The 17,786-nt window shown below is 45.2% G+C and overlaps 2 protein-coding genes and 1 long non-coding RNA gene across 5 annotated transcripts in view; 1 reads left to right on the forward strand and 2 right to left on the reverse strand.

Annotated features, from left to right (window-relative positions):
- sh3d19 (SH3 domain containing 19) overlaps positions 1-13,524 on the forward strand; it is a 13,887-nt gene extending 363 nt beyond the window's left edge. Inside the window, exons 2-21 of one of the 3 annotated variants that reach the window (XM_047334022.1) lie at positions 4,838-4,877; positions 5,888-5,928; positions 6,188-6,227; positions 6,439-6,577; positions 7,302-7,494; positions 7,580-8,623; positions 9,279-9,392; positions 9,538-9,650; positions 9,987-10,027; positions 10,132-10,345; positions 10,450-10,518; positions 10,664-10,801; positions 10,915-10,987; positions 11,114-11,244; positions 11,388-11,446; positions 11,529-11,758; positions 12,188-12,237; positions 12,365-12,551; positions 12,903-12,991; positions 13,087-13,524. In XM_047334022.1, the coding sequence (XP_047189978.1) occupies positions 4,838-4,877; positions 5,888-5,928; positions 6,188-6,227; positions 6,439-6,577; positions 7,302-7,494; positions 7,580-8,623; positions 9,279-9,392; positions 9,538-9,650; positions 9,987-10,027; positions 10,132-10,345; positions 10,450-10,518; positions 10,664-10,801; positions 10,915-10,987; positions 11,114-11,244; positions 11,388-11,446; positions 11,529-11,758; positions 12,188-12,237; positions 12,365-12,551; positions 12,903-12,991; positions 13,087-13,197 (3,116 nt within the window). In that variant the 3' untranslated portion in view covers positions 13,198-13,524. Of the gene's footprint in view, positions 1-4,837; positions 4,878-5,887; positions 5,929-6,187; positions 6,228-6,438; positions 6,578-7,301; positions 7,495-7,579; positions 8,624-9,278; positions 9,393-9,537; positions 9,651-9,986; positions 10,028-10,131; positions 10,346-10,449; positions 10,519-10,663; positions 10,802-10,914; positions 10,988-11,113; positions 11,245-11,387; positions 11,447-11,528; positions 11,759-12,187; positions 12,238-12,364; positions 12,552-12,899; positions 12,992-13,086 lie in introns of all 3 variants that reach the window. The other 2 variants (XM_047334021.1, XM_035637812.2) reach the window with 2 other exon arrangements.
- Positions 378-2,990, reverse strand: LOC118312846. The gene is made up of 3 exons (XR_004794330.2): positions 2,691-2,990; positions 2,457-2,502; positions 378-2,198 (listed from the first exon to the last, which is right to left on the reverse strand). It is a non-coding gene; the product is annotated as an uncharacterized LOC118312846 (long non-coding RNA).
- Positions 13,525-13,733: 209 nt separating the features above from the next.
- On the reverse strand, positions 13,734-17,033 carry rps3a (ribosomal protein S3A). The gene is made up of 6 exons (XM_035637826.2): positions 16,888-17,033; positions 16,128-16,231; positions 15,732-15,919; positions 14,385-14,593; positions 14,106-14,215; positions 13,734-13,904 (listed from the first exon to the last, which is right to left on the reverse strand). Exons 1-6 carry the CDS (start codon positions 16,947-16,949, stop codon positions 13,777-13,779), a joined length of 801 nt encoding a protein of 266 aa, XP_035493719.1. The 5' UTR covers positions 16,950-17,033; the 3' UTR covers positions 13,734-13,776.
- Between the last annotated feature and the right edge of the window lie 753 nt (positions 17,034-17,786).

Consider the following 17,786-nt stretch of genomic DNA (forward strand, 5'->3'; position numbering starts at 1 on the left):
TTACCAGAAAACCAGCCCGAAGTCTGTTTTATGTCACAGCTAATCATTCATCATGTTTATGACGGTTGGCTTTGTTTCCCTGCAGAGTCTCAGTCTTTAGTTAATGGAAATCAATTACCAGACTTTTAAACACTGTTCCAATCGAATGTGAAACATTGTTCTGGTCAAACTTGTGTGATTTAACTTGCAAAAACTGTCTGTGTGTATCATATGATTTTTTTTTTTATATGAGATTTTATAGTTTTAACATCCTTTACTGTCTTCATGTGTTCTGTTTTTAAGCGCCTATGCTCAGTTTTAACTTCATTATTATTATCCTACAAATGTCGTGAATACACAACTTTTAATTTTCATTTTTATTTATTTTTTTACCATCACAAGCTGTGGAAATGTCATAGGCTTACAGCATCTTGTCAACCATGCATTCATATTCAGTAAATGTATGGACAAACAAAACATTCAATTCATCTGTTCATTCCGAAGAATACCTTGATACAAGATAGATAAGAATACCTTTTATTATAGCTTCTACATGGTATAAAATAAGAAATTCTTATGAAAGGAGTTATATAAGAATACCATAATCAGCTGGAACTGAAAACTGGAATATATGTGTGTTTTTTTAATGTGAGCCTTAGAACGTTGAAACCTCGGATGCTCCTAGTTGGTATGAGAGTCTATAACCCAGCTAGAAGACATGAAGCTTTTTTTATTTATGGTTTGATTCATACCAAGGGATACTCAAATAATCAGAATGTTTGAGTATCCCTCATCCCTTGCAGTGTCACGACTTCAATGGAAGTCACCACAAATACTTGTACTTTGTCATTTTAACCTCAGTGCTCCAAGAAGTGAAAAATGTACTGACACCGTCGCTGCTTCTCATCATCTCACTCCTCTGGTGGGTTTTTTTCTCAACAGAGCTGAGAAGAACCTGTCCGTCTCATCGCACCACATTTGAGTTTTCAGTCAGCCGCCTCTAGCGGGTGGACAGCAACTTGGGCCTGCAACACGCGTCCTTTGTCTCTGAAAAGGAAAACACATCTACTTTCTTCCCCTCAGTTTTGGCTTCACGTGAACAGGTTTTCTACTCTCAGTCCTGAACCTGGGATTTGATGAACAGTCACAGGCCGCTTGTGGCTGATGTGATTTCCACGAGCCTCTTGCCTCAAGCCCCGTCTTACATCTCCGAGAGAATTTCCCTCGATTGTGGTTCACGAGACAGCAAAACAAAAAGTTTCCCCCGTCGTGGCGACGATCCCAAAAACCCCACCCTGACTCCACCTGCTGTCTGGAAGGGAACGCCCGTCTGTCAGCCGCTCTTGTGTGGACCGCGTCGGTGTCTAGTGTCACGAACAAGCCGCTGTCCGCACTTGCCCTGCGGTTTTTCCCCCTTTCCAAATCAGTGTCTTAACACGATGCATTCCATCGTAATGAATTTCGCGCTGGCCATAATTCAGGAAGTTTCCACTGTGAATCACTCGCCTGCACCGACACCATCTAATCTTCTGTGACTACACGTCCGCAGTTCGCTGCTGACATTGTGCGAATCCACGCCGACCCCCGTAATCCTTGTTGTCCGCTTTTGGAACCGGACCCTCTCTCTGCTGACAACGCAAGACTCTTCTGGATTTGGACACGTGATGCTTTGCAGTTGATACATCTTTTTTTTTGGAGGTGGGGGGGGGGGGGGGCTTGGTTCTGTCTTTCAAGCTTTTTCTGCAAAAAACGCTGGCTGTGATGTTTGTCCCAGCACGTCCCGGATCGTCATGCTAAATACAGCACGGCCACTATGCGCGGCCTAGTCAGCAAAACCCGCACATGCCTGCTGACAAACGCCGAGCAGTCCACGATCAGGCCTTCCTCTGCCTCTGGCTCCGCCTCCCTCCGGCTGGTGTCGTCGTGTGTCGACGCACAGGGGCAGACTGTCTTTTCTTCCCTTTTCCTTTGGTCGCCCAGCCATTCCACCAGCTGCTCTGTGACGGCTGCCGTCGCGCTGAGCAGCGCCGGCATGTGTTCAAGTGACGGCGCAGCTGCGGAGGGGAGACCAGTCCTGCTGACCTCGGCAGCCCTGTTGTGTGTGTTCGGCAGGCTCCGCTCAGGTGTCGAAAGGGCCGACAAAACACCGAGGGACAAGTTGGCTCACTTCGCAGTCGGCTGGTCCATCGGCCCCGGTCCCGACTGAAACGCCGCGACACCTGTGGGATGAATTGCCATGACATTTGGTACAAATATGCATGGTCCCCAGAGGATGAACAGGCTAGATAGCCATCAACCCCCCCCCCCCTTACCCAATGCCTAGCCTGTCAGAGGCTGGCTGCTCAGTAACAGGGGCAGGGCCTTGTCGCACATCGGTGGGACAGTACGAGCAGTCCACGCCAGACTTTAAATCTTACGCCGTCTTGCTTATGTGTTCACTTACAGATAGAAATATTGATGAGGAATCAGACGCTAACCTCAGTACATGTCCGCTGTCCTCCGTCAAGTCTGTGCCCCACATAACTGCAAGGAAGAACAATTTCAGAGGACATGAGCCTATGCACAGTCGCCCATATGGGGATACATAATCAGGATCTCATAGGTATAGAAATTGAGCCAAACTACAGGTGAATTCAGCTGTTGGAATTTAGCTTTTGGAAATGTTTCACCGTGTCCCTTTGATTTTCAAGTATCTCGGTCCATGTTCATACCTCATCTGATTTCCGAGGGGCATCTGTCCCATTTCTGTCATTGAGTCAGGCATGGAGTCACATTTTATTTTGAGTTTTTCGAATGATCTTAGAAGACAGTGTCACAGCCCCCAGTTGTATATCACCTCTGCAGTGTCACCGTGACCTTTTACTTTGTGGGCGAATGACAGTGACGGTGCAGCGTCATGTGGTACAACCACCACTTCCTGAATGACCACATTCCACTTCAGGAGATTGGCCAAGTAAGCACGGGAGAGGGCCCTCCCTCCCGTCTCTGTTGTCTGTGGGTGTGTGTGTGTGAGAGACTGCCAACCTCAAGTTCTTTGAATCACACACACTCTGTTGAGAGGATCTTTGCGGAAATATACTGCTAGATTTTTTGTTTTGGTACCGAACTCATCAACAGGTAAGCGGTGCATTGCTGTGTGGTTCCACTAGAGAGGCCCGGCTCTGGGGTTTAAAGTTCATCACCTCCACGCTGGCAGACCACACGGCTACGAGGAAGTGATGATACTTTAACTTTTATTTGAAAGAACTAGAGATTGGAAGTTTCTGTCGCTCAAAGAAAGTGAAAGTGCAGAAGCTCCTCTCTCACACGATGTTGAGGTGTAACCGGAGTCAGTCGGACTGTGGCACCAGCAGATAACAGGTAACAGGTGTGACAGGTGGATCTCACGGCACAATGAGGTCGCGGTGTCGGGCCAGAGGCTCCAACCACATGTTTCTCTTCCGTGTTCTAAATATGAAAATTGCCTCTTATTGGATCATATCGTTTGCTTTCCTGATATTGCGCCTCGGCCTAAATGCTGACGAATGCACGGAGATGTGAAATGTACTTGTTGGCCACTTGGCATGAAGTGTGTGTAAGGAGTGCCTGATTTCCCCTTAGCCAGGGCACATACTTGTTTTTTTTCTGTACGGTACGGTAGAATGTCATAATTAAATCTATCTTTTTAATGCTGATTTGCCATTGAGCAAACCGTGTATGTCCCTGACGACAGCCCTACTATCGGTCATCAGGACATTAATGTTATGGAACCGCATTGACACAGCACAGTATCTGTTGACCATACATTTATGGACAACAACATTCAGCTACATTGGTAAATGTTTCATTGGGGTTTTTTTTTAGGAACGTGGAGATATTGAAATGAACATATGGAAAATGAAAAACGAGGGAGGACAGAATTTCTCAGTTGATTCTCGAGGAAAATAGCAAGAAAATGTGTAATTTACTGATTGCACCGGCGCATTTAATAACTGGCTCATTTACAGTGAAATAACTGGTTCATCAAGATCAATTGACTGATCCGGCTGGTTGGGAGTTAGGTTCTTGTATTTCTAGTTCATACAGTCCCTTTGGTAGATTGTACCTGGTAGGATTTTAAATGCAACAATGGCTCGTTGTGAGATGATATATATACTTTTCACATCAATCCTCTTCAAAAACACCCTCGCCACTCGTAGTATATTGTGATCAATCGATATTGTTGTGTACCTGACGTGACTGTAACAGCTTGCTGACTCTGTCTGTGTCTCTTCTGTACTTCTTCTACTCTCAATGAGTGTAGTCGCTCCTTGTGGCCACAGTGACATTGTTCTGATTTCTCAGCTTTAATCATAAGGTGTTTACATCTTACACACATCACCTAGTTTTAGAAGCCCCACATTGATATTTACTTATTTGAAGACTTATTAGAACATTTGATGTCATGCTACAATGACAGTATGTACACATGTCTAGGAACATGCTGAAAAAGTTGGTTTATGCCCAATCCAATATGTCTGATCTTACAAATACAATAATAAATTCTGCATGTGCTGTAACTTTTCACTGGGATTTTTATCTGTTTACGCATTGGTAGCCATCTCTTCAATATTTCTGTTCCCATTGGGACACTGTGTTGTGGTTATATTAGATTTTGTTATGATCATTTTATTTTTTGCATTGACGTAATGAGGTTTTCGTGATTTGTCAGGTATCTCACTCCCTGGGTAATGCAAAAAAATATTCTTAATTCGATTTTCTATCAAATTGACTGCTTCAAATCATATTTGTCAATACTGAAGTAAAAATGACATGGGCTAAAGCTTGTGTTTGCTACACACAATTTGTGAAACTATTACTTTTTTATTTCCCTTTCCAGATCATCCTGAAAGAACCAAGCCGGAGCATTTACACTCCAGGTACGTTATTTCCTCATGAGCCTTAGTTTTATATATTTCATACTTTAAGTTGTGGGTCCAGTAACACTTATTGGAAGCTGGAAGCTGGAAACAGGGCACTATCCCTTTAACAGGCAGATCTGCTGATGATGAGGATGTGCATGGACCAAACAATGCACTGCTCACTGAGCGACAGAGTGAGGGTCAACACGAGGATGAATGCAACAGATTTTATTTTGTGGTTTATCACACGGGATGTATTCTGTGTGTTTACAACTTCACTAACCAATCAAATTGATCACGTGGAACCAAGAAGAGCGAGAGGATGGCGGCTCTTTCCCCCAGATAGTTCACGTCACCCTCCTACAGTCGGTCCTTAATGAGCAGGGCGCGTGGTAGCGACGAGCCTGTGCCTCCTCCCGTTTACCGTAGCTGTGGTGAAAACACAGACGAGAGCATCACATCAGTTCCTCCTCTGCTCCTTTCGAAGAGAATGTCAGAGAGAAAGGGGAGTCGCAATATGACGACAGTGCGGTGTGAAGCAAGGATGTTAAAGGATTAGAAATCGACACCTTTGTGAGGAAAACAGCCCGAGGATAACGAAGAAGAGACGTGGTTGGTTTCTATCCGGAGAATATGATATTTAGAATAGTGGCTGTGTAGACGATGGTCGTATGTTTCCTGAAGTGATGCAGTTTCAAATGCATATCCAGATTTATTGTAAGGGACAGTAGGTGGATTTGATCATGAGCTAGATTTGCAGGGAATGTTATTGTTTTTATGATTTAATGCATCATCTGTTGCCTGAGGCAAATGGCGTTGGTGAAGTTGTCCTCAACCTACATAATATAGTTTTGCCTTGAATAACCAATACTTTGATGAACAGGAAGACAGAAGTGAACGAATGTTAGAAGTTAGAACTTTAACTTTGCCTGAAATTCATTCAAGTCATTTCTTCTGTTCATCATGTATATTGATCATGACGTCCATAAAATGGGAATTATTTCTTTTTTCTCTGCTCTGTTTCTCAGTCCAGGACCTCTGTCTTCTATAAGAGCTGCTATCAAACGCAGTAAGTTTGCCTTAACCAACATTTTCAGATTAGCAACATACGATCTTTGTAGTATTTAATAATAACATTGCATGCATTTTTGTGATGAATCTGTACAATTTTACATTAAATATGCCTTTCATCAATTAGACAATGGGATGACAACTAGTCTAAAGTGAAATCTACATGTTTTCCAATCAGAAATGCAGAAACGCAGAAAGGTTCGTAAGAATTTAAAAAATTCTTTAATTTACCTGACTTTTGTTCCCTCTTTCTTCAGCAAGAACAAACCCTCAGTGTGAACATACTAGAGACAGAAGGTAATGTAAAATAGTCTCCATCAATCCCTGTTCACGTTTGTCTTCTTCTCACTTTGTATGTTGCTTTACAAATAACCCTAGCATGAGCAGGTGCCAGCATGGGCCAAGAAAAAGTAATCAATAAGAAAATAACACGCGCTCACTGTGGAGTAGAAGTGGATGTGTAGACGCACCCTGCTTGTCTCTCAGGTCTTTACGGTTTGGGTTTCAGGCGACCACAGATCACCATCGTCTCAGCTGAACCTCTGGACAGTAACAACTGGTTCCCAGGACCTGCTGTGGTTTTCCCTCCTCCTCCTCCTCCTCCTCCCCAGTCGGGCTGCTCTGCAGGCGTCCAGGCTGTCTCCCAGGTATAGGCTGCCGCCGACTGACAGTGCCCGAGTCCACGTGCCTGTTTTTCCATAAATGATCAATGCTTGGTTATGGAGGGTTCTCTCGTTGTGTTTATGTCTGTGGTTCTGTTTTGTCCAAGGATGTAAAACTGAGCACGGAATCTCCTACAAGTCATGAATCTTAACCAGGACCATTACCAGAATTTAAAAATGCTACAATTTTGACCAGACACCAAATGGAAAAAATATTTTTTTTTTTTAGTTTTTTCGTACTGAGAGGAATAAAAAATGATTGGCTAAAAAGTCTAATTTAAACATATTGAACGTAAAATAATGGAATATGGTCATAAAATATACTGTATTCGATTTCATTGTAAATGCAGAATGCTAACCCCCCCAGCTCCCAAATTCTTGGAAAGCGGGTCATGTCCTCAGTATACTGACCTCAGTTTGGGGTACTAGGTACATATTAATTGTGTATACAGTAAATTATTAAAATATCTAAAAACACATTCTAACTGGTACCATAAGTGGAAATGCTGTAGTATATATGCAGAAAATAATAGTGTGTGTGTGTGTGTGTGTGTGTGTGTGTGTGTGTGTGTGTGTGTGTGTGTGTGTGTGTGTGTGTGTGTGTGTGTGTGTGTGTGTGTGTGTGTGTGTGTGTGTGTGTGTGTGTGTGTGTGTGTGTGTGTGTGTGTGTGTGTGTGTGTGTGTGTGTGCACACTTTTTCATGACTCAGCCTCCACCATCCTATGACCAGGTGATTCAAGAGAAGACCCAGGAGGGGCACGCCGTCAGGCCCACCGCAGCCCCCCGCTGCTCCACCTGCATCGCCACAAGCGCCACACAGACTGACCCTGTGAGGGGAGATACCACCCCCACCGACCCACGGGGCGGCGAGGCCCCACAGTCAGCCGAGAAAAGATCTGCTGGTGAGAATTTATTGCTGTCGCTGTGAATGTATCAGTATGTCTGTTTTCAACTCGCCACATGATGTTTATTCACGTTTGTTTCCAGCTAAAAAACCACAAAAACCACCAAGGCCATCACTGCCCAGACCAGGGGACAGAGAACCGGTCACTGGAACCGTCACACCTACGGGAACCGACGGGACGGTGGGAACAAATACCACAGCATCCACAAACGCTGAGGACCAAAGTGGCTCTATATCTGATATAAAGCGGCCCAGCCCACCACATCTCACCCACACGAGCACCAGATCTGTCACTGTATACTGGGATATTCCTGCAAATCATCTCTCTGCCCCTGCTGCGCCAGCTGAAACTACATCGCCTTCAAACTCTGAGCCCCGTCAATGCCCCGTTCCACTCCCTCGCACAAGGTCCCGAAAGCCGGCAACTGCAGAGGAGGTCAAAGTTCAGCCTCTGGTCGAAGTCAGTGAAAATTGCGACACCGTTCACTCTGATCGGGAGGACTTTTCTTCAAATAAGTATTTGAAGGAATTACTGGAGGCCTTCAGTGCAGAAGACGAGTGTGAGCAGACCGGCGACATCGCTAACCAATCAGACGAGGCCTGTCAAAGAGAAGATGCTGCCGGCGAGATGAACGCCGGCCACAGTCAACGTAACATCCGCGCCAGGATTCAGGCCTTCGAGAGCCAGGCCGACGCTGAGGAGGGAAGTGTGCCTGAACCAGCCCGACCGGAGCCGCGGCCGAGGAAGGCCACCGCCAAACCTCCGGTCGCCGCTAAACCCTCTGTGGCTCTCAAGCCTCAGTTTAACCACAGCACAGATGAAGACAGTCAAAACTTCTCATCTGCAAATGTGCAAATATCAACCCCGAGACCCCAGCCCCCTGAAAAAATACCGGGACTGTCAATAAAAGAGGAGCTAGAATCCATACACAGCAAGGCGGCCTTCCCGAACAGATCACGTCCTTCTGTACTAACCAGGGCAAACAGCATCTACGGAGAGGAAACGTCTCCAGCGCCTCCTGTTCCTCCGGCGAAGCCTTTCAAAGAGCCCCTCAAACCCAACCTGAACATCAACAACCACAACTCGGCCTCCATCAGTGAGAGCGAGTATGTTAACAGTCAACCAAGTGAGTATGTTTTGTAAAAAAAAATGCCACGGTGACAGTATTGAAATGTTCAGGGTTGATTTTTCTTCCCAAGAGAGAGTAGAAACCTCTCTAATGTCTGTACAATAAGCACAGAGCAGGTACCAGAAGGCAGTCAGCTTAGCCTAACTTAAAGAGATAGCACCTGGACATCTTTGGGGGCGGGCCTTCGTAGTGGAGCTGCAACAGTTAATCGATTAGTAATCGACTACTAAATGAATCGGCAACTATTTTGATAATCGATTCATCGGTTCAAGTAGTTTTTATGAGACACAAATTCCAAATTCTCCAGATTTCAGCTTCTTAAATGTGAATATTTGGGGTTTTGGGAAACACGATCCACATTTTTGGCAATTTTGTGAGATTTTATGGAGCAAATAACTAATGGATCAATCGAGAAAATCATCGACAGATGAATCGATTATGGAAATAATCGTTATTTCAGATCCTGAAGTGACCTGCGATGACGAGGGGTAAACTCTTTAGCTGGCTACAATACATTCAGACAAAATGTCTGCGAACAGGTTACGAGGGTTGTGTGTACCTCTTTTGACTTTTTGAAAGAGGTGGTCAAACGTTTTTTGCACAAGGTTTTACAAAAATACGCAGTTGTCAAGTCAAGTGTCTCTTCTCGCAGACCACATCCCAGCTGAGCCCCCGGCCAGCGCAGACAGCAACGGGGCCTCTTTCAAAAGGCAAACTCTAACGAGGAGACCGACCACCATCAGGGTCCCCAGCAAAACGGGTTCACGTGAGTCCAGTGAACTTACACACGATTGTTGGAAAATGTCATTTCTGTCCAAATACACTCAAGTCATGTCACACCTACCAATGCCGGGTTGGATAATGGGGACACGTTTCCAGCACGTGATGTTGACGACATCTTCTCTTTTCAGTCTCAGATTCTTTTCAGGACGGTCCTCCACCTCTCCCCGTTCAGAAGCCCGTGGGCTCCCACCACGCCTCGGTGGTCCACAGACAGGTCTCCACGCCCGTCCTCCCGTCCCAGGTGAGATCTGTCACAAACTGATACACGTCACCGACACTAACTCTGAGTTACTGTCGAGTGGCGGCCATTCAAATACTTTGGAGTCTCATTAAAAGGGTTTTGTGCTATTAGTGTATATCGATTTATGAAATAGGAGGTGGTGGAGCACCTTACCTGCACCGTTTTCCTCTGCTTTCCACGAAACAAAGAAACTGTTGCGGGCCCACGAACACATTCCCCTCAGCGGTGGCCGAATGCTTTGTGTTGCTGCGTGGTTGCTATGGTTTCCAGTACTGTAAACTGCTCAAAGAGTCTGTTTTTAGTGCTGATGTTCGCTTGACGCTTGATCTTCTGCAGGAGTCTTTCCAGTTCGGACCAGAGCCATCGCTACCACCTCGGTGAGTGGGAGGGGGGGGGGGGGAATGGGCCTATATGTTTAAAATGTTGCCGCACTTTGCAAAGATGCTGCTCCGCTCAACTTGACGATGGTGTTGCACTTCAGGAGGCCCAGCACAACCAAAACCCTCCCGCCTCGCCCACCTCCAGCCAAACCAGGCCCGGGCAGACCCCCCCCACCCGGCCTCCAGGCCACAGGTCGGTCCCATTCAACGCCATGGGACACCTCGCCTAAACCCCAGGCGCAGAAGCCCCACAGGAAACCTCCCGTCCTACCTCCGAGGCCCAACCCAGGCCACCGTCTCTACAACAAATACACTGTAAGAGAGACCCCGCTGCACGCCCGCGTGCTGTAAGCGTTTTTCACATACAACAAGTTGAGCACGCGTCTAATTTCTTTCTTTTCTTTTCTTCCTCTCGCCAGCTCGAACTTCCCCACGGGATCGCAGCCCTCGACTTCAACGGGAGCAACACGGGAGAGCTTTCCCTTCAGGTGACGAAAGTGGTTCTACCCACCTTACACGTTGCCTTGACGTGCAAGTGCATTACTTCAAACGTAACACACTTTCAAGTCTCAGTTCCGCAGCCCCCCTGAGAGGGCAGGCGATCTACAAACCGTGTTCTCCTCTTGTCGACAGAAAAATGAAGTGCTCCTGCTGCTAGGGGAGCTCGACCATGACACGTTCGAGTGCCAAGTCGGAGACGTCAGAGGCAGAGTCCACAAGTCTCGCATGAAGGTCATAACTCCTCTCGCCGCCGACGTTTACCCACCGCAGGTAACTTGTCCTCCTTGTCGTTGAGTTCTGATACTCGGGCCTCACTTGCTCCTCTGTATCCAGTGTCCTCTGATAGGTTCTCCTTTGTTTGTCTCTGTTGTCTCTCTCTACAGCGCTCCGCACCGAGTGCTTCAGGCGGAGACGGTTATGGACAAAGGGCGCAGGCCACACATGACTTCATCGCAGGTGACACGTCTGTTTTTGCCGACTGAGATTGTGCACCAAGACCAAAATGAGATGGTGTATTAGAAGAACGATTTGACCTTTTTTAAATGTCAATAGACGAGCGATGTGTATTTTCTTCCCACTCAGAGGGACCAGGAGAGCTGGGTCTGAGAGCAGGAGACGTCGTGACCATGGTGGAGCCGGTGGACAGCGACTGGTCCAGGGGCACTTGTCGGGGGTCCACTGGTTTCTTTCCCGTCAACTATGTCAAAGTCCTGGTGAGTTTGAACTATTGAAATTCTTAGATTTTATCAACCGATCCCCTCTTTGGTGACCTGTGATTTAAAAAAATATATACATATAATGTATGTGGTTAAGGGTTCCTTGAAATAAGGAAATTCATTTTTAAATCTCTGTATAGTCAGATTCACCGAAACGTCTCCCTGAAAGGAAACCGAAGCCTCCATCTGCAACAGCCAGGTACAAATTTCACATCATAAAATCTCTGAACAGGACCTTTTACAACCTGAACTAACCCGAAGTGCTGTTGTGTCCCGCGCAGTGGCCCGCGGTGCGTGGCGAGGTTTGACTTTGAGGGGGAGCACAGTGACGAGCTGTCGTTCTCGGAGGGGGACGTGATCCAGCTGAAGGAGTTGATGGGACAGGATTGGGCTCGCGGACAGATGGGCACCTCCACCGGAATTTTCCCCCTCAACTTTGTGGAGGTCATCGAAGATCTGCCTCCGCCGGCGAGTCGGCAGCAGACACAGGCCAGGAGTATCCCGCTGCCTGGTACGCTTGCGTGAAAGTCCCAAAACTAAAGTCAGTTTACTATTTCTGTTTCGTGCCGATCAGAGCGAGCGAGCGAGCCGAGACGTACGTACACGGTCATCGACATGTTCTCGACCTCTTGATCCTCAATCCAAACAAGAGAGCAGATGGGCCTCTCTCCATCTTTCTTTTCCACATTTGTGATAGCGTTTCCCTCAGTGGCATGTCAGGAATTCCTGCGTCTGTTTCTGTTTCATTAAATGTCTGTTTACTGAAGGTCTCTCAGCAGTGAACCTGAGGCCCCCGACACACTTGCAACCGCTTCTGTAACCAGAAATACAAATCCACTAGTGCTTATAAAGTCAACACTGCTATCTAAACTGAGTGTCTCACAACTTTGTTTCTATTCCCCCCCATAATAACCCTTTCCCCCCTCCTTTTCCCCTTCAGGCATGGTGGCTCCTCCAAGTGCAAATACTGAGATTGTCAAACCTGCTCAGGTAACCAATATTTAAACAAATGCAGTGACATCATCAGCGAAAGCTGTTGTATTTTGAGACAGACCCGACGTTTTCTGTAAAAAAGATCAAATAATGCTTCCCTTCTCTTGCCTGGTTCACTGTGCAGGTGCCGCAGCCCAGTGTGGAATGGGCGGTGGCTCTGTACGACTATGCCGGGAAGTCAAAGGACGACCTTTCCTTCCGGGAGGGCGACCGTATCCTGATCACCCAGCACGTCGACGCCGACTGGAGCTGTGGCAGGCTCGACGGCAGAGAGGGCATGTTCCCCAGGGCCTTTGTTGAGAGCAGCGCAGGTATGACTATAGTCTCTCCACAGAAAAGGACCAACCTTAAATTTGTCAAAGTATTTCACAGTGACAAATACTACTGGCTCAATGGCTGCAACTAGGCAATTCTTTTCTTTCCTTTACTGATGAGTCTGCCTGTTACGTTGACAATTAATCCTTTGACCTTTAGTTCAGACACAAAATTATGACCACTGCCCAATGCATGTTTCCGAAGATCAAGGTGATGGGCTTCAAAATTGCTTAGTGATTGATCGACAGTCCAAAACTGAAAGACGTTCAGTTAACGGCTTCACTAGACAAATTTAAAACAGCAAATAGTCACTGACTGACTGGTACTGTGTGCGTCTTCCTCAGCAGGTCAGCAGCCGAAGGAAGCTGCTGGTGGTTCGAGAGCCAGAGCTCTGTTTAACTTCACGGCAGAATGTGATGAGGAGCTCTCTCTGCAGGTACAGTGAATGATTAGTGCCCATCATGAAAATGTCTCACATTCAAAGAGCAAAAAGCTGTTATCCGAAAAACATGATTTTCTCCTATTTCACAGATTGGGGACATTATCACCGACCTGGAGTCCATAGATGAAGAATGGTTCTTGGGTGATTTGAGGGGGACACGAGCCCTGGTTCCTAGAAACTATGTGCAAGTACTAGGATAGGACAAATAAAAAAAAAACGGACTTTGTCTGACGACCTCAAGACCAACTGCCTTTAACTGGAATGCAGTATTTCATATCCAAGTAGTGCATCGTGTTTGTTTTTTTTTTTTTTTACATCTGCAGCATTAACTTATGTTAAATATATATACCACTGGCTGTAAATACACTGGATTTTTACTATCATGACCCTATTGTGAATTCTTAACCATTTGCACCATCTAGTGGTTTGTCTTATTTCTCTAACCAGTTAGTTACTGCACCTACAAAATGTGGTCAATACCTAATGAAACGTCCTCCTTTTCCTTGATAAACTATGATTGCAAATTATGACGCCCTGTGTAGTTTTTTCACTGCGACAGTAACATTACATCTCATTCATCATGATTGCGCCAGTTTTACCTGGAATGACAACACATTTGGCAAGAGCCCACACTCAAATGCAAACGGGGAGTTGCATGTGCAGGTCATTGTCCAGCCCCTGTACACATTCACAAAGTACACTTGTTTCACTAAAAGCACAAAAGAAAACCATACTCTTTGTTGGTCATTTACATTTTTTATTAAATCGTCAGGGTTTTGTTAGACTGTCTCCTGGATGGGGGGCTCGTAGCCATCAGCCCTCTCCACCTTGGCTCCAGTGTCATCACCGGTAGTCTTTGCAGCACCGCTGGCACCGCCCTCACCGTGGAGCTCCATCAGTTTGCCCACTGCAACAGAAGACGAGAGGCTTTTAGTTAAAGCTGATCATAAAAAAGTCAAGGTTACTGCAATTAATGAAAGGGAACATCAGTTGATCTCAATGGGTAGGTGATCGTATGGGACCGAAAGACTCATCTGTTCCCACAAGTAAAAGGGTTAGTAAAAAAGTTTTAAAAAAACAGTTCGTTCAATTTTACGGGTTCACTTACATTCAAACTTGGGCTTCTTAAGCATCTTGACCTTGCGGACATAAACGTCGTGTAGAGGGTAGATGGACTGACAGGCCTTCTCAATGTCCTTGCCAACGCTGTCAGGGATCCTGGAACACGACAAAAACACAACAAATTAATACAATAACACAGAACTGTTTACAGAGATGACAAGACTCCATGAACTGATTTTAAATAAAGACCAGCAAAAGCTAAGATATATGCTTTCCTCAAAGATGCAATAAAATTCAAAATTAATTGACCCTGTACACCACTTACAGTTTGTTGACAACTTCCTTCAGGTCATTGGTCTGAACCTCACGGGTCATGATCTCCATCATTTTCTTGCGAATCTGGCGGACCTGCTGGTGCTGGGCGTAGGAGGTCTTTCTGATCTGGTTGGTGCGCTTCTTTGTGAAACCCACGCAGAAGAGACGCAGGAGGTAACCGTCGGTGGTCTTGACATCGACGTGGGCTTCAATCATGGTCTGGGTGGATAGAAAATCAGACATACCAATTAGACTTTCTTACAGAAACTATTTCTTTGAAATATGTTAAAACATTCTGTGTTAGGATCATTTCATAGATTATATAAAACCAATTTTCCAAGTATTCCAACCAAAGTCATAATGATGCTACATGTTCACCGAGATCAAAAAAATAGCCTGGTTGTCAGGATAAGAAAAAAGTTACATTTCACTGTGCCTGCCCAGGCAACTGTCAAAAATTTCACACATCTGTTGCTTTTTCAGCCTCCATAATTACCACACAACAAAGATGTACAACATGGAGTTTAACTAAAGCCCTTCCACTCTCAAAGCTCTCCAGCTTACATGAAAAATCAACCTTCACTGTTTATGTTTTTTGGAGTTTCTTCTCACAACTGCAGCTACACAGTAAATATTATTACCACAATCCCTGTCAACTATGAGGATTAACCATCTGAAAAGAGAACAGAATATATTTCAATCACCTGTGGAAAATTGATTATTGTATAAAGGTAGAATTATTGCCATTGAGGAGACTTCACACTGTCATAACTGGTCATGATAAAAATCCTGACATTTGTTCTCCTGAGTACAGTACGATTCACAAGTAGTGGACGACCCATCTTGTCTAATATTGAATTCTGTCACGTGGACAACAGCATGGTGAGACTGGCCAAACCAATGATTGCTCAATGGCAAAATTATTCAAACCAATATTGACCACCCATGCTCTCTTCCAGCAACTGAGATGCATCCCAGAGGCCCTTTGGTATCAGTTTTCTACTGTTATATCCTACTGATGTGATTATTTAGCACCTAAACTAAACGCATGGCCTGTCATTCCTTTCTAATGTTCCCACACAATCCAAAGATTGAAACCACTGACCCTCCAGTCGCAACCTCACTTATACACAAACCACTATTCTTGAAACTCACTTATTTTCTTGAGCGGTTGCATAAAAACATAAATTTAATCGTGAAAAATAATCTGTTCAAAAGTATTAAACAAGATTTTGAGAATCAATATATCTCTACATCAAACAGGATTGATTTTAATATTGTTGCAGAAACTGATTCAACACAGTCTACAGTGAAACATCCAGAAAGAGACGCAAGAGCTAAAAATCTCGATCATCACCTGCCACTTCTTGACCATGGAGCACATCTTGTCGCGGGTCAGGTCCATGCCGTGGAAGTTGGTGAGGCAATTCTTGCCCTGCACGTCTTCGGTGATGAGCTTGAACTTGCGGAAGGCCACCTCATCGTTCTGCAGGTCGGCGAGGCTCACCTCGAACACGCGTCCCTTCAGACCGTCGGAGGCGATTCCTGGACGTTAGTAAAGGAGACAAGTTAAAAAAAACAAACACATAGTAATGGGGGAAATCGAAGCAGCTAGTTAGTCATCATGTTCTCCCACCTCATGACCAGGCATATCTTCAGACACATGTACACATTTAACCTCATCCATACTGTAGAAGACAGCTGAATGTTAAAACAAACACACACACACACACTTTAGATGAGCAATACTCACTGGTTCCCTGGGTCCTGGTGACCAAGGTCTTGCCAAGATTGCGGATGTTGAACATGGCTGGTGCCTTGACATCATACCAGTCCTTCTTGGAGAAAGGGTCGACACTAGGAGAAGAGGAGCGAGAGAGGATTATTCATTCATTCATTCATTATCAAACAACCGATCGGCAGCACCGTGCACGACGGGAGCCGGATTTAGAGGCAGACTGACGGACGAGCTAACCGGTCTTACGCGTGCACTGCAGAGGGAAACCGCTCGGGTTAGCAAGGAAGCGTGGAAGGTCCGGCTGCATCCAGACACTTCACGGCGATTTGCCAGGAGACTAACATACGATCGAAACAGCCGGGGTTTAATCACTGAGCCAACTAGTAAGTGTGACTGCCATGTTGCCGTAAGCTCGGCTAAATACATGCTAACACCTGGTAGCCTTTAGCAACTAGCGTCACTGGCCCGATCTGGGGAGTAAAACCCGCACAGCTCTCACGGTTTTACACGAGAACCGTCGCGAACCATTCAGATGGAATATGCAATTCTGTTTAAACAATCCCAATTCCGACTAAATGCGTCAGCGCAGAGTGAAAGGGAACGTGCATGTCACGGCTCGACCCAGCGCCACAGAGGCCGGCGACGACGACACTAGCGTCGGCCCAGTATCATCTGCCTAAAATCGTCTTCATCCTTCACATTTCTTTCACCAAAATTACACCAGTGAAAAGTGCACAACATGTTGTGTGTTACTATGCGTAAATGTCCTACTTACATCTTCTTTTTGGCACCTTTTTTGCCGCCTTTGGTCAGCCTCTTATTCTTGCCGACTGCCATGTTGGCTACAGGGAGTGAAAGAGGAGGAAGTAGGAAATCCCGCGAGAATTAAGGAGACAGACCGGGGTCGTGAGATTTGTATTGTCTCGCGAGTCCTTGTCGTTTATGCTAGCTCCCCCTGCTGGTCAAAATTAATACTCTGCTGTTAATGTCAATGTTCATTTTTTTTAGTGGTATCCGGGGAAGGAAATAAATCCCATTATATTAAAAAAAAATTTTTTAATTTATAATCTAATAATTTATTAACAGCTCATAATTTGACAATTTATCGTCATATATATATATTATGGTCGGACAAATATTGATTTAATGAAAACAAAAAATATTCTACATCAGCCGCTTACACTTGATGGGGGAAAAAATATTCTAGGAAAAGATTAAAAAAAAATGTTCAAACTTTAAAACAAGTTACCTGGTTGGAATTTTTAAAAAGGGAAGTAATAAATCCATGATAATTTAATTAAATGATCACTGTGGTTATTCAAATTCAAACTGATACAGCTTTTTATGTCATGCACGCCACATATATACTTTGTTTTATTTATACTTCACAAAGGGCCTTTTTTGAATTAAAGAAATAGGTAATGGTTCCATGACCATGACAAAATTCCATTATCCTGGGCCCCCCCATCAGGATGAGCCAGTCCTGAGGTGTGTTCACACGTCATAAAGGCTTGTAGTCTGTAATCCGCCCACACTGTTATTATAACAAAGGGAAGAATTCTGTCTGTTGGTAAAATACACACAGGTGGCAATTAATTAGCTACACCTATTTATAAATCATTATGTGTAATACAACAGCCCAGTATTTAATTCAACTTTCATGAAGGGTTAGAA

Source organism: Scophthalmus maximus, chromosome 8 (genome assembly GCF_022379125.1).
Source record: "Scophthalmus maximus strain ysfricsl-2021 chromosome 8, ASM2237912v1, whole genome shotgun sequence".
Classification (NCBI taxonomy): Eukaryota; Metazoa; Chordata; class Actinopteri; order Pleuronectiformes; family Scophthalmidae; genus Scophthalmus; species Scophthalmus maximus.